Source organism: Lactuca serriola, chromosome 7, assembly GCF_051521515.1.
Source record: "Lactuca serriola cultivar US96UC23 chromosome 7, Lser_US96UC23_V15, whole genome shotgun sequence".
In the NCBI taxonomy this organism is placed as follows: Eukaryota; Viridiplantae; Streptophyta; class Magnoliopsida; order Asterales; family Asteraceae; genus Lactuca; species Lactuca serriola.
In genome coordinates this window covers 177,631,289-177,654,989 of record NC_136414.1, presented here as the reverse complement: position 1 = coordinate 177,654,989, position 23,701 = coordinate 177,631,289, and the positions used below count along the sequence as shown (strand labels likewise).

The following is a 23,701-nucleotide window of genomic DNA, read 5'->3' as shown; positions in this document are numbered from 1 at the left end:
AAGATATGAAATCACCTTGGGAAACTTGAAAAGAAGTAATGTTGACTATTACATTATTAACAAAAAGCCTTCGATGACTTATCGGCTGCCTTGCTTGAGGAAGAGTTTCACTAAAATGGAGACGAACCGGAATAACGTCCGATCTTGTTTCTGGATTGAGTGGAAAAGGGATATATGAAGTTCGTTCTGTTCCTCTATGCATCTCTGTGATGGGTAAATCTCCATGAAAAAGGGGCAACTTTCGTGTAGTTTGTAATTGGATGTAACTATTCAGATTTTTTCGAGAATAAATCATTCTCTTAATAGATCTCGTCTTGTTCTTCAATCTTCGAAGAATGCGGCGTTGTATTATTGTAAGTTTCCTGTTCCAAACATTTCCTTCAAGTAGACGACAAGTTTTAAATCTTAATGCGGGCATTCCTCCCTTACATGCATTTGCTTGCAACAGATTCTTACTTAGACCCCATAGACACGGTCTCAGTATCTTCACTGTTGCCCCTCTTCTCAAAGCCCTTCGAGAGGAAGATGAATGTCAATGTGCCATTTTCTTCTTTCCCCTACTATTTACTCTTCTCCTTCACTGCACACTTTAGATAGATGTTTCCATCCAATCAAAGACGGCGAAGCGCCTCTAATCTAAAGGCCAAAGAGTTCTCTTTGCGCTACTACGCATCCTTACTCATAGTATAGTGCAAGTTAGGTTTGGGTATAGCAGGACTTGAACCTGCGACCATTAGGTTAAAAGCCCAATGCTCTACCAACTGAGCTATACACCCCAAAAAAGATGTAGTAGTAAATAAGCATTGGTGCGGAAAAGAAAAGAGGGCGGCCCCTCTTCATCATATTAAAGGGGCGCGACTTTGTATGAGGCTCGTACTGCAGAGCGAGTGAAGAAAATGTAAGGGCGCGCACTAGCGCTCCTGCAAGAAAACAGCCTAGCTAATGCGCCCCTTATTGAAAAGTCAAGGATATTGAATGATCGATATGAGAAAGAAGCTCTCAAGCATTCGAAGAAAGCCGGCCTTACTCAACAAGCACCTTTCTTAGCTTAGTAAGGTTGCTTGTTTCCACTCATTGAAGATTCTATCTACAAAAAAAGGTCAACGGGGGGGGGGGGGGGTACTAAAATGGCTCTCACTGACACCATCTACGAGAAGGTGAGGTCGTCTTTATTTCCAGCCGCCATACGGTTCGCCTTAAAGCCTTAAAGACAGAGAAGGGGAGGAGCAGTTATCTATGTAATTACGGTCTTTGGTGGCCGGGGCGAGCACTCTCTTTTCTTTGTAAAATTCCGTCTTACCAAACAAGACTGACTTCTTACCAACCCGCGAAGGGTTGTGAGGCTGGACCAGGTACGAAGAATGAATCTATATCTGTACACGGAAGGGCCGGCGGCTGCTCAACTATTCGAGCGCAATGCAGTGGTATTGGTTCCGATTCGACAAAGGTAGAATGCCTGGTCGAAGGTCCAGTACAATAGGTAGCAGGCGTGTTCGTTTTGGCTCCCGAGCGAAAACGAGAAAGAGGCGATGCACCATCCTTGCTGCTATGTACGTTGACCTTGACTTGACAGATTCATCCAATTGAACCCAAACTCAAAGGAGGACCACAAGCTCGGGGCTCGACGAAAGAGAAAGTCTCGGCATTAAGAAAATGGGGTTAGTTGTGAAAGAGGCATTCATTTTTTTATGAATATTCATAGCTGAGTCTACTAAAAGAGGGACCAGCTCATCGTAGTGATTAGAGGACACCTCTGATCGTTCACCTCTAATGTGACACGTCCCCTCCCAGTTTGATCAACGGGATCAGTCGGCTAGAGAGCGGGGCTATTCTTCTTCTGAGGAGACAAATTAGTCTCTTGTACTGACCGAACCCTCAGTTCGGAGGTCTTCGTCAACATGTTACGAAGCTCCAGTATGGCGGTCAACTTGATGCGGGAGAGGCATGAGTGCAGTTCGATCTTGTGGTGTATTCCTTTTTAGTGAGTAGGGCCTCTTTCTCGTTGATCAGTTCGCCTCCGCTCTATTGAAAGGTCTCCATTCCTACGGCGGTTTTGTCAATGAACCCGTGGATAAGTAGGCCTTTCTTGCTGACCGATCTTCTGCCGAGTTCCTTCCTTCATAGTCAAATCTGATGATACGCTTTGGCGATGTTACCTACCAAAGAAAAGGCCTGCTAGGTGATCGAAATCGCTCAGGTCAGCGAGGACTCACTCACCTACTCCTTATCTAATACTTTCTTCTATCGACTGAATTAAAAAGGCGACCCGCCGCGCCGGGCTATAAGATAAGAGACAGCTGTTGTACTACTTGACTGGTAAGAAAGAGCTTTCGTAAGAACTGGAAGACTCTTGTATGTACGATAACCCTATCTTCCGCTACTGGTGGACTGTTGCACATAAAGGCCGACAGAAGCAACCTTTCTTAGCGCGCTTTTCAAGCGCTTAGCTTCTGCTATAAAAAGGCGGCAAGGCCATAAAGTAAGTGAAGTTGCAAGCCTAAGCCAAGAAGGTACGAACGAAGTGACGGGCCCTTTTAGAGAGAGGGGGCGGCTTTCTTGTGGTAGTCATTGCGAACATCTCTCCTCTTCTCTTAGCGTGCACAGTTTGCTTACGCCTTAGGCACATCTATCTCTCTTAGTTTCATGCTGGCCTAATGAATTGAATATGAATAAAAGTCAGTCTTTTAGTAAGCGTATATAAGCAGCTGTTTAGTGTATAAGCAATTCTTTAGTGGTCGCACCGGTACGATGGAGGTTGGTTGAAGATGATGTTACGCGGCGTTCAGAACCAGTCTTGAAGTGAATGAATTAGAAAGAACGAAGAAGTAAGGAAATGAGACGACTCTTTCTTGAACTATATTATAAATAGACCTTCCCCTCCACACCAATCACGAGTTTTTCTCCATTCCTCTCATATATCGTCGTAATGCCCTTAATGCTAGGTTTTGAAAAATACTTTTCATGTCATTCCCATTTAGGTCCGATTCGGATCCCTCCGTTGTTTCCTTTTCCTTCCGCACCTTTTCCTCGAAATGAGAAAGAAGATGGTACACTTGAATTGTATTATTTAAGTGCTTATTGCTTGCCAAAAATCCTACTTCTACAATTGGTAGGTTACCGGGTTATTCAAATAAGTCGTGTTTTCCGTGGTTTGCCCATGTTACAACTTCCGTACCAATTCGGTCAATCCGGAATGGATCGGTTAAACATTTCATTAGGGAGCCTGGTCTTGACTTTTCTGTGTGGTATTCATTCTCGTTCGGCTCTTGGAATCACATCCAGTAGTGGTGGGAACAGCTCGCAAAATCCAACCACTTCACCTACTTCATTGCCCCCAACCCTTTCTCGTTCCTCTATTGAAACAGAATCGTTTCATGTTCTTTCATCGATTGGTTATTCCTTTCCGTTCATATCTCTTTCTCCAATTTCGGTCTCGATTAGTTCACAAGATTGAATGGCCAATTCTCCTCCGGACCCTCGATTCGATTGTTTTCCAAGAATGTTGAGCCGGGTATGTAAGCCATGTATCTGGGAGGAACTTAAAAGAAGGGCTTTTGGTTTTTTCACCCCGTTTTGTGGTCTTGCAGCTATTTAAATAAATAAGAATATAAAATTATATATATAATAAGACTTTTTTAGAAGAAAGATTCTATATATGTCCAATCCCCAGTGGTGGTGGGACCAACCAAGATGTATGTCGTCCAACCCAACCTCAGACTCTTTCTTCCCGACCTATTTGACTCTCTGGCCGCAGTTATAGTTATTTAGGTGGTATCCCGAGATTGAAGAGATCGAATTCCTCCGGGGAACACACAAAACAAAGATATGAACTGGGTAAATAGAAATGGAAAAGAGATGTTTCCAATTCATCAAAACGATAAGCTTTTTCTACATCCATATGATCTACTAAAGTAGATCGGCATTGCCCATATAATAAAAGCCGATCTTGGTCCATGGAATCCCAAGAAGTTAAGAACTCCAACCTATCCGATGCTTCTTCGGCCAAATACGATATAGAAGTGGGACCTGCACTATGCGCAAGCTGTGCGAAAAACCGCTTCTTTTTTCCGGTTCTGAAACAACTTGGGCGAAATAGGGTTCTACCGGGAAACCATGGATTTTTTAGTTTTCGCCATTGGTTACTGGTTGAGCCACTGGAATGGAATGAGATAAGAATCTCTGGAGATCTTTCCTCTCCACTTACTCGTAACAGGCTTTCCCTCTGTAGAAGACTTCTTCCGAATGGCATAATTGGGAGATTGCTTCCTCGATCTTCAAAGAAAACTGACTCCTCCTACTCCTTCTTCTCCTTTAGGATAGGATCGTCGTTGGTCCTTTTTTCACTAATGATCTAATGATCTCACCATTTTCTAGTAGTTCTCGCGAACGCGCGAGGGACTATCCTTTCTATCGCTTGCCCTTTCTTTTCACTCTCAAGACAAGGCTCTCTCTCTTTTATAAAGCGAAGCAAAGCGCATGGCGCTGAAAGCTCAATAAACACAGACGAACACGATGTAGGGCATAACATAAATGAAACCGCTGATCATTTCATAAAACATATATGCATGACCTTTCTCGATGCTTTTTTTGGGTGACTCACCAACCGACCCAGCAGTGATCGATGACAGAATGGTACGAACAAATCAAAGTCATTGGATTTCGTAGTTCTCCATGGACTTCTCTCTTTAGCCCTTTGTATATGTTCATAAATGGGTGTGCACCTCCAGATGGGCGGGGGCCGGCCTCCCACTCTCTTATCTTATGCAACATTTATTAGCGGTTGGGTGGATCGTGCAATAAGCCTCTCTCGACCCTCCGTTTCTCATACGTCTTTATGAAAGCCTCTCGCCTTTCGAGATCTGGTCCGTCATCAACTCAGTCAGATCTGCTTGTTTGCCCGATTTGATTAGGCTTCCTTTAACGGATTTGATCAGCATTTCGTGCCTGCAGTCCTGCTGAATTCGACCTTTTATCAGGGTAGCGTAGTAAGGTTAGAGGCGCAACTAGAAGAGTTGGCCCTATTTCTCTTTTTTGATCAATTCGATTGCAGTCTCCGAAGTCCTTCTTGATCGATGGTCCCCATTAGCATTAGTGCTAATTAGCAACCGCTTTTTTTGGAAGGCGAGATACTTATGTGTGACTGCGGATTCCACGGTAGTAGTAGTTCTAGCTCTACATTAGGAGCAGGGGGGATCTATCTAAAGGAGGTACAGACCCCTCCCATAGTACGGTACGATGCAGCTGAAAAACTTAATAGGCTACCACGGCTCGCTTCGCTTTTGTTGTGGAGCTCACTGCTTTTGGAGTAGTGCTTGCAGCTTGCTGCTTTCTGTTCAAGCGGAGCTCGCTGTCTACTCCACGAGTCGCCACAGCTTCGCCTATGCCACTTGTATATAGACAACAATAGCGCCCAAGATTTCCCCTTCGCGTAGTTCATTGAACCTTCCAACTTCACTCCGTGGCCTGTGCTAAAGAAGCGTGTCTTAACTAATTCCTTTGAACTCATTTCACCTATTCTACCTCTCGATATCTCCTCACCTTGCACCTTTTCTTTCTTTTCCTCATCCCATGATCCTTTCCCATGTCATGGAAGTGAGCTCCTTCATCGCTCCTTCATTCTTCATAATGACTATAACCAAGCTGCCAACCAATAAAGCAAGCACCTTCATGGACTGAGACCGTGGAAGCTCCGTTAGCACCTTAAGGCTGTCTTTATCCTGAGAACCCTCGGGAATATTCAGAGACTCGGCTAGTGCTTCTAGGCCCACATTCGGAGACAGACCAAGCACCTCTCTTACCCACTCACTATCTAATAAACCGGACTGGCTTATTATTTGAATGAGATCGGAAAGAGAGGAGGTAGCCCAAATCTTCCAAAAGGCGCATACGAAAGGTTCTGAAAGAATTGAAAAAGCTCTGAAAAATAAACAACCCGACCTGAGGAACTACCAACAACGGAAGAACTAGTAACAGCAGGAGAAACCATTTCTAACCTCAGCTTCACCCACTTCCTTGGGATTCTTTCTTTGATGATATGCTCTAAGCCCCTTTCAGAAGACCGAAGTCATTGGTGCTTTGCATAAGGGGTAAGAGTGCCATAAAGACTATTGGTACCTATCATAGACTTGACTCATTTTATGGGCTTGAATTCCTTTCCCCGAGTTAGAGGGGTTTTCTGAAGGTCTTCCTCAAGGGCCACTTGGTTCTCAAAAAGACTGTTACCCCCGGCCAAAGTAGAAGTAGGCAAACAGATGTTTCTGGGGGGAACTACGGGAGACGGAGACAGGTGGTTAGGCGAGATTCTAACTTCTGGCTCATCGCAATTCCATTTCATAAAGTGCAAGTCCAGTTTTCTCTTTTTATGAAAGTGAAAGTCAGGTTAGCCCCTTCTTTCAATTCCAAAGATGCTCTCAAATTGCTGTTCAAGATTATTTTACCCTAAGGCTTCTCGCGGTCAGGCAAGCCTGGAAGAGCGTAGCATGTATCCAACCATCCGAACTACTTACTGAAGGGCAAGCACCAACGAATTACTCACTTCATTCACAGCACGGGGGAGAGACAGAGAGGGGTCAGTAATAACTCACAGCCGGGGTAAAAAGGTCCTACTTCCTTACTCACTCAAGTCATTGCTTTGACCGAACCATAGGCCGAAAAGAAAAGATTTTTTAGATACTTGTTACAGGCCTGACCAAGAGCGCAAAAGAGCTTTATTTAGAATTAGAGTAAGGGCATGCCATTTGCAATGCCTTTTCTTGCTTTCGACAGGACCCCCATCCGACAGGAGAAAAAAGATTACGCCAATGCCAATTGCCAGTGATATAGAGTTTCTAGCGATTACGACTATAAAGGGTAGGAGATGAATTAAAGAATCGTACTGCAACTGCTGAAGAGAGATCAGAGCTAGTACTAGAGGAAGCGATAGCGGACAAAAGAGCTCAGAGAGCAGTGCAGCTAAGCGGGAAGATCTGTGATCTATTTGAAAGAGCATATCGCAAAGACCAGTATATTGCACATACTGATTGATTGATTGTATAGATTGAGTCTCAATTAGAGAGTTATGATATATCTATAGTACCCCCGCCGATGAGACTTTCCAGCTCAAGGCTAGAACCTACCAACACTTTAATACAAACAAAAAAAAAACAGAAATCGGAATTCGTGGGGCCCGAGGCCTTACAGAAAAAGATCGATGAACGATTAAGCGAGACTTTGCCTTAGAGACCAATGAAATGAGACCAAGAAGCTTTATTACACAAAAGTTCTTTGAAGACCTTTTGCTTCTGCTTCCCTGCTTACTATTGCTATCACCTCAACTGCTTTGACCTGCTCACTTAGAGTGAAGATCAATAATGGGCGGAAAGGAGTTCTCACAAGACCACAGAGCGAGAGAGAGCCTTCGCTTACCTATTTAACCGTGCCCTCCTATCACACCTATCTCCCTTTTCCTCCAGTCACATCCAGTCTCAGTTCTGCTTCCAACTACCGAGCTTGGACGTATAGCAAGATTGAATAAGAGATATGGCATATGGGAATAATATATGAAATCACAAAGGCTGGAAAGAGACTGGAGAGGAGCGTGGAAAATACTTAATAAAGCACCTTAGCAATTACTAGTAATGCCCCTATCGACCTCAGTCTTGTTTTTTGCTAGCTTTAGTCTAGAACTAGACTATCTCATTAAACGTCGAATATCCCTATGGTGCTAGCCAGTGAAAAAGGAAGGAGTCTACTTCTTTGCTGGCTTGACTCTAGAACTAGTAGAGGAAGGAAGCGATGATCGGTCTATCCCATTAAGCGTAATCCTACTAGCCAATGAAAGGACTACTCTTCTTGGACTGTGAGCGACGACACCAGATCAGAGCTAAGTGAGAGACGATAAATGCGATTAAACTGGTTTATAACTACTCGATTTATAAGTCTTGTCTAAGTCCTAGACTTGAATGAAGCAGCCTGGCTGAAATTCGTATTTGCTTTTGCTTTTCTTGTTCTCTTTTCTTAGTTAGGCCCAAGAAAGTACAAGATATGGCTTGACTAATATATTAAGATGATAGCTAGAGACTAGAGATGAGAGTGCAGGATCTAGATTTGTAACAAATATTCGACTTTGCGTATGCAAATTGTTATGTACCAAAACCAAAGAATATCGTCGATGGGATACAAAAAAAGAGGATCCTACTTCGCTCATGCACTGTCTTTTCACCCTCCTACCGCTGGTAAAGCTAGCAGTCTAATAAAATTTCTGCATGTTAAGACAACACACTAGTACATTTTCATTGACCACTGAGACCAACCCCCAAGCCCGGTCTTTGAACTAATAAAGATGGCATAGTAGAAAACTTCAGACTGACTATCATCGCGCTTGAAGTCCATCCAAGAGAGTTCCCCGGCTTCTCGTGATGAGCGCAGCGCAGCAAACGATGTTTGCGCCAGAGGAGGGTGGTGAGAACCATTGAGCCATTGGCTTGCTGAGCTTTTCTGATTTGGGTTTCTCAGCCACATCACCGAGAGGAGGGATTTTTTCGTTATAGAAAAGAAAGGTCAATGAAAGGATTCAGTAATGACGCCATGTATCACCATTGAGTGCTGTGCTGAAGAGAAAAAAACCGAAAAAAGTTCCCCACATTGGGAGAGAAAAGAGAAGACTGCGGTCAATGATCAATTGTGCACATCCTTTTTGGATGGTCGACTTAGAGTGAAAGCATACGAACATAGACTTTGTGACTGACTTCGCCGTATAAGCATATCTTCACTGAAAGTCATTAGGGCTGCTTTTGCCCATGCCATGAATGAGAGTGAGTCCAGTCCATCTTCCTTCCCTGGATATGCTGTGTCCTCTACATTCGCTTCGTCCTCCGCCTCTACTGCGCAAAGATTTTGATCCCCCGTTTAGTGAGTCGTGAAAGCACCTACCTTATGTTTAGACGTATTGGTTTCAGTGAAAAGCCAAATAAAGAGTTTTGCGTGTGCCTACTTTAGTAAGAGTAAGGAAAAAGCTTGAAAAGCGTACTTGCTTTAACAACGAAAAGAGGTTCCTTCAGCGGTTCAGCTTTAGGTCTCGGTTCAGGTGCTTTTCATGATTGTAGTGTTTGATTGGGCACGGGCGTTCCTGTCCTTACTTAGAGGTCAAGTTGCCACCTGTCTATCGAAGGGGGATTTCCCAGCCTATCTCGGTATATGTTACCGAAAGAAGGAAGAAGAATCTAATGATTTCCCTAATTCCGTGAGAAAGAAAAACCAGTTTGTTAGAGCTGGGGAAGAGAAGCAATCAACAGAATGGGTCCCTGTTGTTCACAAGTGAAGGCACTGAACAGATCAAGATCTCATAAATTCATTGTCTTTCTTGATTCAAATCAGAAAGAACTTCTTTCGCTATTGAAGCCATGCCTGAGCTGTCAGCTTATTAGCATCCCTCTTCTGCGTTAGGAATTGTCCGAAAAGGTTCGATTGAATCCCATGCTTTCATGGTCCCTATCTCTGCCCCGACACTGGCCGACACGTAGGTCTATTCCGCGCTTTCCTAGGTGCGCATCTCCATCTACTAAAAGTAGGGGTGGTTGCCATAGATAGATTGGGTCATTCGTAACCAGAGCAATAACCGATGCTACAGCATAAACTAAAGCTATACGTGGTGGCCCCTAAAGGCGTAACTGACAGGTTCTGTTTTATCTGCCCATCCGAGTCATCCCGTACTCCAAAAAAGCAGAGGTGAGGTCCGGAGAGTGGGACGGATCTACCTGGCCAAGGTGCCAATGTCAAGTGGTTATCCAAAGTGTTGGAATATGCTCTACCAACGGTACCTAACTAGTCTTTCTTTTCGGTAAGTAAGAATACATTGACCAATGGAGGAGAACCCCCAAAGTAAACATAAATGAAGGGGCATACCCCACCCCAGGCAACCAAACAAAGAACTCAAGACACTGCCCGAGCTCTAAAATAAAGAAACTAACCTATGGAAAAAATTATTGAAATTAGATTACGATTACAAAGGCTAAAAATAATCCAAGTTTCTACGTAATCAAAAAGAGCCTAAGGATTAACCGAAACTAAGCACATACTAAGCCCAATAAGACACATTGGCCTAGATATACATGAGGCCAACTGAAAAACAGGTATACACATCAAATAAACTAGGATGAAACATAGGATTCGGTGGATGATTCGGCATCCTTTATTAATTGCGTATATAACGGTAGCCCTTCCTAAATAGTTTTTGAGTAGGCTAGGAAAGAAAGAAGAAATGATAGAGCGAAATGGGTTGGTTGCCCAAAGGGCTATCTGATCTGATCATGGGGGGATAGCACAAGGGATTAAGGCATTGGTTTGCTAAATCGACATACAAGAAGATTGCATCATGCATGGGTTCGAATCCCATTTCTTCCAGTCTTTTCCTACTGAACACTTTCCTGCTCAAGATAGGGTACTAGAAAGGGATCATACGAAGGCTATGTTCTTTTTTTAGATCTAGCCTGAATGACTCCTAAACTAAAGGTTTTCATTATATCTAAAGTGTGCAGTGAGGGATCTTTATATTATAGGTAGCCAGTCTTTACTTCACTCGACCCAAGCAATGCCCAAAGAGTCCCATGCCTTTCTTGGTCGGACCAAGCCAACTGGCAATTTCCGACAAGTCTTTCCTAATTTTTAGAGCAAGAAGCGGAACTACAGGGATGAAATGAAAAGTGTTTCTTACGATTACGCCCAACAGCCCACTTGAGCAATTTTCCATTCTCCCATTGATTCCTATGAAGATAGGAAACTTGTATTTCTCATTCACAAATTCATCTTTGTTTATGCTGCTAACTCTCAGTTTGGTCCTACTTCTGATTCATTTTGTTACAAAAAAGGAGGAGGAAACTTAGTACCAAATGCTTGGCAATCCTTGGTAGAGCTTATTTATGATTTCGTGCTTAACCTGGTAAACGAACAAATAGGGGGTCTTTCCAGAAATGTTAAACAAACGTTTTTCCCTTGCATCTTGGTCACTTTTACTTTTTTGTTATTTTGTAATCTTCAGGGTATGATACCTTATAGCTTCACAGTTACAAGTCATTTTCTCATTACTTTAGGTCTCTCATTTTCCATTTTTATTGGCATTACTATAGTAGGATTTCAAAGAAATGGGCTTCATTTTTTAAGCTTCTTATTACCCGCAGGAGTCCCACTGCCGTTAGCACCTTTTTTAGTACTCCTTGAGCTAATTTATTATTGTTTTCGTGCATTAAGCTTAGGAATACGTTTATTTGCTAATATGATGGCCGGTCATAGTTTAGTAAAGATTTTAAGTGGGTTCGCTTGGACTATGCTATATATGAATGATATTTTGTTTTTTATAGGGGATCTTGGTCCTTTATTTATAGTTCTTGCATTAACCGGTCTGGAATTAGGTGTAGCTATATTACAAGCTTATGTTTTTATGATCTTAATCTGTATTTACTTGAATGATGCTATAAATCTCCATTAAAGTGGTTATTTATTTATAATTGAACAAAAGCGAGGAGGCGAAGCCGCTTTACCGAATTGTAGAGGTGAAGGTACGAGAACTTCCCCCGAATCGACAAAAAGATTCCGAGCACGTCTGGTCAAAGTATATCTTGTCTTTACCACGAGCCATTTTCCGGCTAACAAGAATGAAAGTTTTGCACATATCCGCGGGTTCTTCAATTTTATTTATTCCTCATAGACGAAAGAAGTAAGGTGGTATACTATATTTCTCCGCTTATTTGAACTCCTTCTAATGACCTATGCATTCTGTTATCATTTCCAGTTGTTCGATCCATTGTGATTTGGTTCCTTGGTGTGGAGAGATCTCTGCCATAAAAAGAGAGAGCTCGTAGGCCTTATTCTGCAGATCAAAGAGCGACTTAATTCCCCATTCATACGAAATAGTATTTTAGTATAGAACAGAGGCATTGTGGGCCGACTACTATGACTACATGCGCAACTAGTGCAGTGGCTTGGAAGCAAGCTACCTTGACCATATTCCAAAGTTCTAAATATTCTACTGATCAAAGGCTGTAAGGGCGGGCTGCTCTACATTCAGCCACATCACAGTGACCCCCGAAGCGATCTTATTCTAGTTGCGGGACGAAATCCGACAGCCAATTGCTGGCTCTGAATAACCAGCCTAGCAAGAAGCTCAATTCTTCTATAACATAACGGGGCGGGGTTGCGCGCGAGCCGAGTGATGTAGGTGCACAAGAGTACTTTGCGCCACAACCATCTCTTTTTTATAGGTTATATGGACCGATGCCTGCTGCTTCATCTGGGAGAAAATAATCATAGATATGCCGGTCATTAGAAGGAAGAACCACCATAAAAAGATTCCTCGTGTATCATATGTAGCAAAATTATGAGCGGGAGCTAGCAATCTGGACCGTATTGAAGAGGTTCCTGAGACACAGCATGGAAGAGTCACAATATTCAGAAACGAGGTCCAAGAATGAAGAAGGGGTAGAATTACTGAATGAATACGAGCTGTAGCTAATACCCGAGGCATAAAAGAAGCATTTTCCACGGGATTCCGAAACCACCAGCCACCCCGACCTAATTCATGATGAGCCCACCAACTTCCTGGCAAAATGTCTACGGTTAAAAAACACCGACATGTCAAGATCAAAATTCGAATTGGTTCCTGGTCCTGGTCAGAGACCACTATGTTCGTGCCGGCGATCCAACAAAGAAGCGAAGTAGTGGTCTCTTTCTTTCCATTACGAACGGCATGCTTTGCCTGCTCCCTCCCCGTGTCCACTAGCACTCCTGTCCAGAGCGAAGAGAAGGCGAAACGCCGTCGAAGCAACATAAGCAGGCTTCTATTGCTACGTAATAATAGAGCAGGATAGCCTTTTGCGCCCATATGTTTTAATTTTAGGGTAAAGAGCTTGCTTGTTCTACGGGATCCGACGCATGCAGCAGAGTGAAACAGGATTTGATTCTGCATAATCCCATTCATCATTTTTCATCTACATAAGCCAAAGCCCATAGCACTGGCGACGTCTCCGGCATAAATGCAAGGAGGATGTATATCTGATATAGGATCTTGTGGAACAGGATTTGATTCTGCAAATGGTTCGGTACGAACGAAGAAATTTCGAACAAAAGGGTCGGAACTCGCCGATACGAAAGGAGAGAAAAACAAAGCAATGCCAAGAGCTCCATGAATCTGTTGTTCATCAATAAACGAAGCTCTCTCTTTATCATCTCGCGCCAGATGCAACAAAGGATGAGTCCTTTTTCCTTCTCGCGAACCACAGAAGCGCCTAGCACCCAGAGGAGCAAAGTTCTTTGGGAAAACAGCGCATAAAAAAGGGCTAGCCCATCAAAAGTCCGGCGCCTTCGCGAACGAAGTTCAGAATCAACAAGGGTTCATAGAACGAAGGGAGTGTACAACTGGGTCGTAGCCCCAATTTTTTGTTCGTAACTAGGGAGAGATAGAATGGAGTTCTTCACGAAGTTTGAGACAAAGGAATAAAAAAGACTTTCTCTATGGCCTCCTCGTTTTGAGACATTATGGCTTTGGGGTCGACCCCGGTAACAAAGAAGGAATCCATAAAAACTTAGGATCCGACACCATGATAAAATACTACCCTCAGGATTAGACCATGTCCCTGAGATTTGATAAAAGAAAGGTGAATTTGTGGTTAATTCGTTGTCATTGGATAAGTTATTAGGAATATGACGGAACGGAAGACCAAGGAAAGAAAGAAGAATGCACCAAAATGCAGGTGCTGCACCAAACACTGGTGGTTCTTTCTTGTTGTAAGTGAATGCAACGAAAAGACCCGGAAATAACGAATAATGAAACAATTCATATATTGACGTGCTCATTTCAAAATTTATGCTTTGTTATTCCCATCATCCTGTGGTTTCAGGATGATATACAAGAAAGGTGGCAGGATTCGAACCTACACTCTGACCATGCCTCACCGCCTTCAACCAATTAGTCTCCGTTACAAGGTAGGGCGGGGTGAGGAAAGGCAGAAATGAGTTCATGCCACAACGATCCCTATGGAAGGGAAATTTATCAATATTTTTGGCTCGCAACAAAGCTAGGGTCCTGTTCGGGCAAGCTATTGATTCCATTACCGAACCAAAGAAGATTATTCCCTTAGTCCTATCTATCCACCTCTCCATACACAATATCTTGAGTACCTATGATGGTGACCACATCTGCTGGCATGTGATGTTTGGACATATAATCGAGTCCTTGTGAATGGGCAGAGCCAGGTGCTCTTATTTTACGACGGTAGGGACAATTGCTTCCATTACTGACCAGAAAGACACCAAATTCTCCTTTAGGTGCTTCAACTGCGGTATAGGTAGAAGGAGCTGGTACGGAAAAACCTTCTGTATAAGGTTCAAAATGGTGAATTGAGGTAGAGTAGACCGATGATCCTGTAGTCATTTGGCCGGCTATTGAAAGAAAAATCTTGCATCTGCTCCCCCTATTATATAACCGGTCCTATCTCTCTCCAAACCTAACGTGGTAGTTTCCCATCATAGGGCTTTCTGTCTATAGATTAAGCCATTAGCAAACCAAGGAGCGAATTCATTCAGAAGTCAGTTGACTGCTTCTATAGATAAGGCGGAGCGTCCTTGGCTCAGCATTATAGCCCTTCTTAGTAAGGCTTCGGCCCTACTACAGCGCTTCGCTAACTCGAAGCGCCTCGCTATGAGAATCTAGCTTCGCTAACGTTCGGCTAAGTCTTGAACCTTCGCGCTGACCGTTCGCTTTCTCAGTAGCAAAAGCGCTTCTCTTTGCCCCTTAAGTAGAAGGACAAGAAAGATATTCTTGGTTTTCTTGCTCCCGCTTCCTCATCTGCGCTCATCAAGCCAACTTTGCTCTTTGGGAGGTGAAAGAGCGGTTGAAGCGGACAGACCGCATCGAAGATATATTTAGATATATACACGGTTACGGTTATCTCGGACTGTGTTCCAGAAAAAGTAGCCTACTGGAGAAAGAAGGGGCGAGCACTCTTGTCTTTCAACCCCACTATACTATTCATAGTTGTGGGGCACTGTGTACTTACAGCCTCTATGATAAGCAAGTGAATGGGGCCGGTGCGTGGCGAACGGAACGGTTCATAAAGCCATTTTTAGCCTTCACTCCCTAAATAGGAATAGAGCTACTTTACAAATAGGGCTAATTATTTCACACTTGACTGTGATAGCCTTCTCGATACCTTATTGGAGCTTTGTAACTAGTGGTCGGTTTCCCGTCGCTAGAGCCTTTTCCCAGTGCATGGAGCCCCAACGAGGAAGGCGTTAGTGGTTTATGGTCCATAATGCTAATCCCTCTTTTTGTGCTACTCCTACTCCTAGGGCGGGAAGAAGATAAGAAAAGGCCAAGCGTTCTCTTGGTTTCCCAACCTGTTGCTTCTAAAGACTGCCCTCTCTCGGTTGGATGTTGGTCCAGCCTACTACGAGGATCCCGTATCCAGCAACCCAACCTATACAAAGGGCATCCATCAAAGCCCCTTTACTAGATTGGAGCTATGAAGCTTACCTTCTTTTTATTAAAAAGGGAAAGGGCTTTTTCAGCTGGTGTGCAGTAGCGCACTTCCGTTTTTCCTTGACTAGTAGGGGTCCCGTGGTTCCTATGTCGCCGCCTTTCCCGGTCCTTTTCTTTTAGTGCTTCGACCCGAAGCGATAGCTTCTAGCTAGTTCAGTGGATAAGATGGCTGCGCTCCAGCTCACTCAAGAATGGGACGGCAGTGGTCCGCCGGCAAGCTCGTTCTGATCTTGGACGCAGTACATTGGAATCCTGAAGCACCACCACGAACGCTACCGCGCGTCCGCCTGCGGTGCGGTAAGGCACCACCCTGTTGTGCCAGCAGCCAACTCCGGCGTGTCAGCTTAGTTATCCTCATCAAGCCACTTACTTGATGTCTAGCTTCCCAACTGGTAGATGGTTCCTTTTCCCCCAGATCAATGAAGAAGGGAGAAGTCACTTGATTCTTCCGAAGAACCGGAAGCGAAGCGGCTCCTTAATGGGTGGGTGAGAGTCACTTGATTCTTCCTTTTTGGTAGAAGATACTTTGAGGTTTCATACCAGGAAAGGGAATTTGATAGTTTAGTTACTTAGTATTTATCATTAATACTTTTAATGAAGGGAGAATTCTAGTCCTTGTCCTACCCGTTCGGCTAACGACCCTCCACCGGTCAAGGAAGCGGTGGGTGAGTGGACACCCATTAAACTGCCATTTTATAGGCAGTAACCTTATACCCCCTTATAAACCGGTTTCGTGAATGAGGCCTACTAACGGTAAGACTGGCTTTACTCTTATACATATATATAAATATTATTATCTTATAATATTATAAAGTATAAGGGTTGAATTTTAACTTTTAAAATTATAAGGGCTAACTTGGAATTAAAGTATTCATAAGTGAAAACTTTTCAATTTCAAAAACTTGAGGGCAAGTTTTGAAACTATTCAAAACTAATTAATTCCATAACTTATGAGTGTAAAGTAGTTTTAATTAAAACTCTTCAAGTTCCATAACTTGAGGACAAGTTATGGAAGACTTTAAACTAATTTAAAAAAAATAACCTGTTTTTTATATTGTAACTTATGGAACTAATTAAGGTTACACTTTTATTTATTTATTATTTAATGAAGAGACTCTTGAACCTCCTTAACTTGAGGACAAGTTATGGAGTCATAAAACCGTTTAATTAGAACTAGACTCTTCAGTTTGTAACCTCTGCCAACTTTTATGAGTTTTATGATTCTTAAAAGTGACTTTTCATATAACTTGAGGACAAGTTACAAAAACACACTTTGGAATCAACTCTTAGATTAAAATGGATTGAAATCAACTATTTCACACAACTTTTCTATTAATCTAAGAACAAGATAATTCAAATCATCAATCTTCAAGAAATTAGCATGAACATAGAAACTAATACAAATCTTGAAATGATGACAATTATCTTAGAAATTGGATTGGCATGAACATTACCACATCAAAAACAAGTTTATAAGTCCAAAAACATCTTAGGGTAATGTTCCTAGTCCAATTCCAGCCAAAAAAATTGAATATATGTTGTCAGGGGGTCCAACTCGTCGAGTGCACGAACCAACTCGGTGAGTTGGATGCATTTTGCCTTGGACTCGGCGAGTCTGCTGTGCAGACAACATCAAAACTCGATTTTTTCAGCTACTTTTGCAATTATAACAAGAAAACAAACCTAGGATCTGATACCACTGTTGGGTTTTGAGCATTCTAACACTCCAAAGTGTACATGCAACCCTAAATACATTGGATCTATGTTTTCTCTATTATACATGCAATTATGAACATCCAAGGCATTATCCTAATCTAGCATACAAAATAATGAATATAAAAAGATAGAATACACACCTCTTTGATGTAGAATGTCTTCATGAAGCTTGAGTGCCTAGTGCCTCAAGTGTGACACCTCAAATGGTTCACACAACACCAAATACACTTGGAATAACTTGAGAGAAACTTGAACACTCCTAAAATCGGCTAGCCCTTTCTTATTATCCATAGTGGCCGATTTTTCCCAAAGAATATGATCTTATATAGTCGTTACAATTAGGGTAAACCCTAATTGTCATGTCCTTCCATTTCCTTGGATCCATGCGTTCAAATACACCATGGAGCATCCATGGACCATTCTATGGGTTTTAGCCCAACTTGATTATCCATGGAGCATTAGCCCACTATACAAGTATGGATGATTTACACAATCAACCCATATATTTAATTAGTCTTCTTTTGATCACTTAATTAATTATAGATTAATTCTTGATCAATACTAATTAAATAATCCTATTAATATATTAGAACTTATAATATATTAATCAACCTTAAGTGTTATTTCTCTCATTATAGTCTATCAAAGTGCATGATACCATGCAACCCAAATGGACCATGCTGGGTCGGGTCAAGTCTTACCAATTATAGTTAGGACTTAGACATTAATCAAACATGTGACACACAAGTCAAGAAGTTCCCTTTACCCCAAAAGAATACTACAATCCCAACTAAAATCGCCTCACCCTCGACCTCTGTCGTCTTCTAATCATTAGTTCCATTCGTCTCGTGGTCCTTCCCATACAAACAAACTGACCCATTCAGGTCTAAGACATCAGATGACACACAATACCCCTCCAAATGAAACCCATCTCTGAATGCAGAATCTCATTCGCCTACTCAATACACCACCAAAGCCAAACTCAAACTTGAAAGTCTTGTCCGACACAGAATTGGAACCACTCATCCCAATGAAGCACTTAACTCACGACCCATGACCCGCAACCCACTCATACATCACTTCTCCAATTCTTTTCGATTGCGATAACCACAACTTAACTTGGAATATAACGATTCCCGAAAAATATAGAGACCCCAGTCTTGCCCCTGGTGTAACTATGTAAATTTCAAAACAATTTTTCACATTTTAAAAACACACTTTCATTCATAACAACTCGTAACATCACATCCCAAGATCATAATATGTAAAACTCCTCATGTGTGTGTATTTATCAAGCCGGCGCCTTCCCGCGATCCTCACTGGTACCTGAAACACATAACATAACACTGTAAGCATAAATGCTTAGTTAGTTCCCCAAAATACTACATACAACACACACAACTTTCCTGGCCATAACTCTGTGGAAACTTCTGGTCCAAGTGTCTTAGGGGACTTTCGTCCCGAATCCCGGTAGACCTTCCGGTCCTACCCATATCGACCTTCCGGTCCGTACCTCCTAAGCTTCCGGTCCATGTCATCTTGACCTTCCGGTCCATATCATCTTGACCTTCCGGTCCTTATCATACATAGCATACATAACACATACATATCACATATCAGCATATAGCACTTATATCTAATAGCATACAAGACCCTCTAGACACACATAGGTACCCTTCCAGGTACAGTATAGTGAGAAGACTCACCTCGGTATCACGGATAGTCTCACACTTGAACACACTGGTCTAGCCCCCGTCTAAACACATAACAATACTCTCAAATAAATAACGGCTCTCGATGGCTAGATTAAATCCACTCTACAATTTCCATAGAAGGGTAAAAGACCATTTTACCCCCTCCCCGACCTAAAAGTCCAAAGGTTGACCAAAACCCTAAAAGTCAACGAAAGACAACAGGAGGCAGTACGGGGTGCATACTTTCTCTGTATGTGGGGCATATGCCGGTGAACCACAATCGGGGTCTCAACCCCTTATGCTGCGTGTATTGAGAGTTATGACCAACGTAAGTCTCAGTTTCAGCCATTCCATGGATTTTGGTCTTCAACGCTTAAGACACTCCTTCAACTTCCAGATTTGACTCTCCTTAAGCCTCTTATCCCATAAAGTCAGAACCTTTAAGCCTTTTCATGGCTGTAAAGGTCCCTACACCCTCTAACACCTTTCCTTTCTCCTCCAAAGGTCTAGATCTCATGCATGGCTTAATATTTACGTCCAAGATTGCATTTTTATGAACATACAATTCATATAGTCCTGAAATATGATGGATCTAGGCCAATGGAGACCATTTGCTCATAAAGTCTCCATCATGGGACCAAAAACCCTAGAAATTTGTCCAAGAAGCACACAACACAAATGACAAGGCAAGTTTTGAGCTTTTTACCTCAGGAAGAAGCTCCAACCTCTGAAAAGCTCAGATCTACTCTTTCCCACAAACTTCTAGCCTCCAAAATGGCCTCTTCTTCTCTTCCACCACCTTGAAATGACACTTAGAAGCTTAGAAAATCAACACACTAGCTAGAAACGAAGGAGGACTCTCTATTAGGGTTTCACTCTCTGGAATGGAGGCTGAGGTCAAGGCCATAGCATTCCTTTTATAGTGCATAAGCCCCAAATTAGGGTTTACACCTGGGCTTGCTACGCCCAGCGTACCTAGGAGAGTCCGCATCCAAATTAAGCGTACGAGTATGCGCAGCGTACTCCTCAGTACGCCCTGCATACTCACTAGCCTAACATTTTACTTAAGGGACTTAACTTGACAACTTGGGAAAAGGAGAAAGGTTAAATAGCTTTACCTGAATTTCAGGATGTTACAATTCTCCCCCACTAGAACCAGACTTTGCCCTCGAAGTCTCATGTCGAAAACAACTCCGGATGCTGCTCCCGCATCTCCCACTCTGGTTCCCAAGTCAGCTCGGACCCCCTCTGATGTTGTCACTGAACCTGAACCAAGGGCACCTCCTTGTTCCTCAGAACCTTGATCTTCCGATCCAAGGTTGCGATCGGTCGCTCAACATAATTCAGACTCGCGTCCACCTAGATATCCTCCAACGGTACCACTGCCGACTCGTCGGCTATACACTTCCTCAGCTGAGACACGTAGAAGGTATCATGAATCTGGCTCAACTCCGCAGGTAGCTCCAAACGATATGCTACCCTGCCTACCATCGCGATCACCCTAAATAGCCTAATATACCAGGGCCCCAGCTTGCCCATCTTCGTGAATCGAATCACTCCTTTCCAAGGAGACACTTTCAGGAGTACAAAATCCCCGACTTGAAACTCGAGCTCGGATCGTCTCCTGTCCGTGTAACTTTTCTTGCGACTCTGAGTTGTCAACAACCTCTGCCTGACCTACTGTATCTGCTCTGTTGTCTAAAGCACTATCTCAGTGTTGCCCATCACTCGTTGCCCTACATCTCCGCAACAGATGGGAGTCCGATACCTCCTCCCATACAACAACTCAAAGGGAGGCATACCAATGCTCGAATGGTGGCTGTTGTTATAAGAAAACTCAGCAAATGGCAGATACGTGTCCCAACTCCCTCCAAAGTCCAACACACATGCCCGAAGCATGTCTTCGAGCATCTGAATCGTCCCCTCACTCTGTTCGTCCGTCTGTGGGTGGTAAGCGATACTGAAATTCAGCCTCATGCCCAACTCCTCGTGGAACGTCTTCTAGAACCTAGAAGTAAAACGTATATCTCGATCTGGTACAATCGAGATCGGCACTCCATGCCGCGATACCACCTCCCTCACATACAACTTTACCAGCCTCTCAGCAGAAGAGCTCTCACTGATAGCAAGAAAGTGAGCGCTCTTCGTCAGCCGGTTGACGATCACCCAAATTGCATCGAAACCCCTCATGGTCCTCGGTAACTTGGTGATGAAATCCATAGAAATATGTTCCTACTTCCTTGGGGAACCTTAAGTGACTACAACATGCCATGTGGTCGCTGATGCTCGGCCTTAACCCAGCGATATGTTAAGCACCTCTCAACAAACCATGCTATATCCCTCTTCATACATGGCCACCAATACTCCTTTAAATCCAAATACATCTTAGTGGCCCCAGGATGGATAGACAATCTCGATATATGCGCCTCCTCCATCAAGGTGATGCGCGCCCCGCCTGCAACGACACCCAAATTCGACCCTGGAGGGTCATCAGCCCGCGACTATCAGTAATGAACTCTGACACCTGCCTAATCATCCGCTCTCTCTTACGGTTCTCCGGTCTCACGGCCTCTGCCTGGGCCTCTCGAATGATGTCCAACATCGGAGTCATCACTGTCAACCGCATACAAATATCTCGAATCAGGGCGCTCTCCGCCCTACGGCTCAGGGCATCAGCTACGACATTAGTCTTGCCCGGGTGGTACAGGATCTCACAATCATAATCCTTTACCACATCCAGCCATCTCCTCTGGCGCATATTCAGATTGAGCTGGTCCATCAAATACTTCAAACTCTTGTGGTCCGTGTAGATGGTACACCGAACCCCATACAAATAGTGACGCCAGATCTTGAGGGCAAACACCACTGCCCCCAAATCCAAATCGTGGGTGGGATACCTCGTCTCATGAGGCTTCAGCTGCCTCGACGCATATGCTATTATATGCCCCCTCTTCATAAGTATTGCACCTAACCCCGATATCGATGCGTCACAATACACCACAAAATCCTCCATCCCTTCCGGGAGGGCTAGCACCGGGGCTTCGCACAATCTCTGGCGAAGTGTATCAAACGAGCTCTGCTGCTCCAGACCCCATGAAAAAGCAACACCCTTTCGGGTCAACCTGGTGAGAGGCACGGTGATCTTGGAGAAATCCCAGATAAATCTCCGATAATAGCCGACCAATCCTAGAAAACTTCTAATCTCGGTGGGTGATCTCGACACCTCCCATCTAATAACCGCCTCAATCTTGGCCGGATCGACCAATATCCCATCATGGTTAACGAGGTGTCCCAAGAACTGGACATCTCGTAACCAAAAATCACACTTGGTAAATTTGGCGAAAAGCCTCTCCAATCTCAATACTCCGAGAATCTCTCTCAGATGCTCCTCGTGCTGCTCTCTAGATCTCAAGTGCACCAAAATATCATCAATGAACACGATCACCAACCGATCCAGCATCGGCCTGCACACCCTGTTCATGAGATCCATGAACGCTGCCGATGCATTGGTGAGCCCAAAAGGCATCACCACAAACTCGTAATGCCCATAACGAGTTCTAAACGATGTCTTCTGGATATCTTCATCCCAAACCCTCATCTGATGATATCCTAACCTGAAGTCTATCTTGGAGAACCAAGACGCCCCCTACAAGTGATCGAACAGATCGTCGATCCTCGGTAACGGATTATGGTTCTTGATCTTCAACTTGTTCAACTCCCGGTAATCAATGCACATCCGGTGTGAACCATCCTTTTTCTTGACAAAAAGGATCGGCGCTCCCCAAGGTGAGCTACTAGGTCTAATAAACCCTTTTCCCAGATACTCCTGAAGCTGAGAGGATAACTGCTGCATCTCTGGCGGCACAAGGCGATATGGCACCTTGGCGATAGGCGCTGCCCCCGGAACCAAATCGATACGGAACTCTACTTGCCTCTCGGGAGGCACACCCGACAATTCCTCAGGAAAAAACATTTGGGAACTTGCACACTATTGGAACCTCATCAATCGAACTTGGCCTCTCAACGACTACTCGTGTGTCCATCACATAGGCCACGAACCCGCTACAGCCCTGCTGCAAACTCTTTCTCGCTCTGGCAGCCAAACAAAATGCTGACCCACATCAGGTACCCTCACCGTACACCGTAAGTACTCCCCCACTTGGGTCTCGTATCGTCACCAACTGATGCTCGTAGTCTATAACAGCTCCAAATCGGCTCAACCAAAACATGCCCACTATGACACATACGTCCCCCATCGCAATCGGGACCAGACTTATCAGGAACTCCATACCAAAGATCTCAAGTATACATCCTCGAATCACATCTGTAGCATACACCGCTCGCTCATCAGCTATAGAAACTCGCAGAGGTTGTCACACCCCCAAACCTGAACGGCGGAAACGTTCGGGGGCGGATGACTTCATGTGGTAACGTAACAAATGAATACATAGTAAAGAAAGCAATACAACCATCATATATATAATTGAAAGTTTACATTTGTCAAAAGTTACATGTTCAAAACTCAATTACAATATGATGTCAAAATACGAGATTAAACTGGCGCCGCAGCATCCCTTCATCAAAAGCGAAATGAATACCTGAAATTACTGATTCCCTGGGACATGCAAGTAATTTTGAAAGAGTAGATCAGCATTTAAGCTGGTGAATTTCATAAGTATTTAAGTGACAATGTTTGAATGAACTGAAATGTTTTATCTTCGTTTGTTTGTGGTTAGAAAATCCAATATTTTCTACTAGTATAAAAGTAGCCTTCACTCAAGAC

The 23,701-nt window shown here is 43.6% G+C and overlaps 1 protein-coding gene, 1 non-coding gene and 1 pseudogene across 2 annotated transcripts; 1 reads left to right on the top strand and 2 right to left on the bottom strand.

Moving 5' to 3' along the window:
• Positions 1-703: 703 nt before the first annotated feature.
• Positions 704-776, bottom strand: TRNAK-UUU (transfer RNA lysine (anticodon UUU)). The gene has a single exon. It is a non-coding gene; the product is annotated as a tRNA-Lys (tRNA).
• A 2,890-nt stretch (positions 777-3,666) lies between these two features.
• On the bottom strand, positions 3,667-4,281 carry LOC145062668 (putative mitochondrial protein ymf1). Its single transcript, XM_079010243.1, has one exon. The coding sequence runs from the start codon at positions 4,247-4,249 to the stop codon at positions 3,761-3,763; it is 489 nt and encodes a 162-aa protein (XP_078866369.1). The 5' UTR covers positions 4,250-4,281; the 3' UTR covers positions 3,667-3,760.
• An 8,723-nt stretch (positions 4,282-13,004) lies between these two features.
• LOC145063018 (uncharacterized) lies at positions 13,005-13,223 on the top strand (annotated as a pseudogene).
• The last annotated feature ends 10,478 nt before the right edge of the window (positions 13,224-23,701 follow it).

Excerpts from the sequence above, each read along its gene's own strand:
- LOC145062668 (XM_079010243.1), bottom strand. The coding sequence starts at position 4,249 with ATGCCATTCGGAAGAAGTCTTCTACAGAGGGAAAGCCTGTTACGAGTA.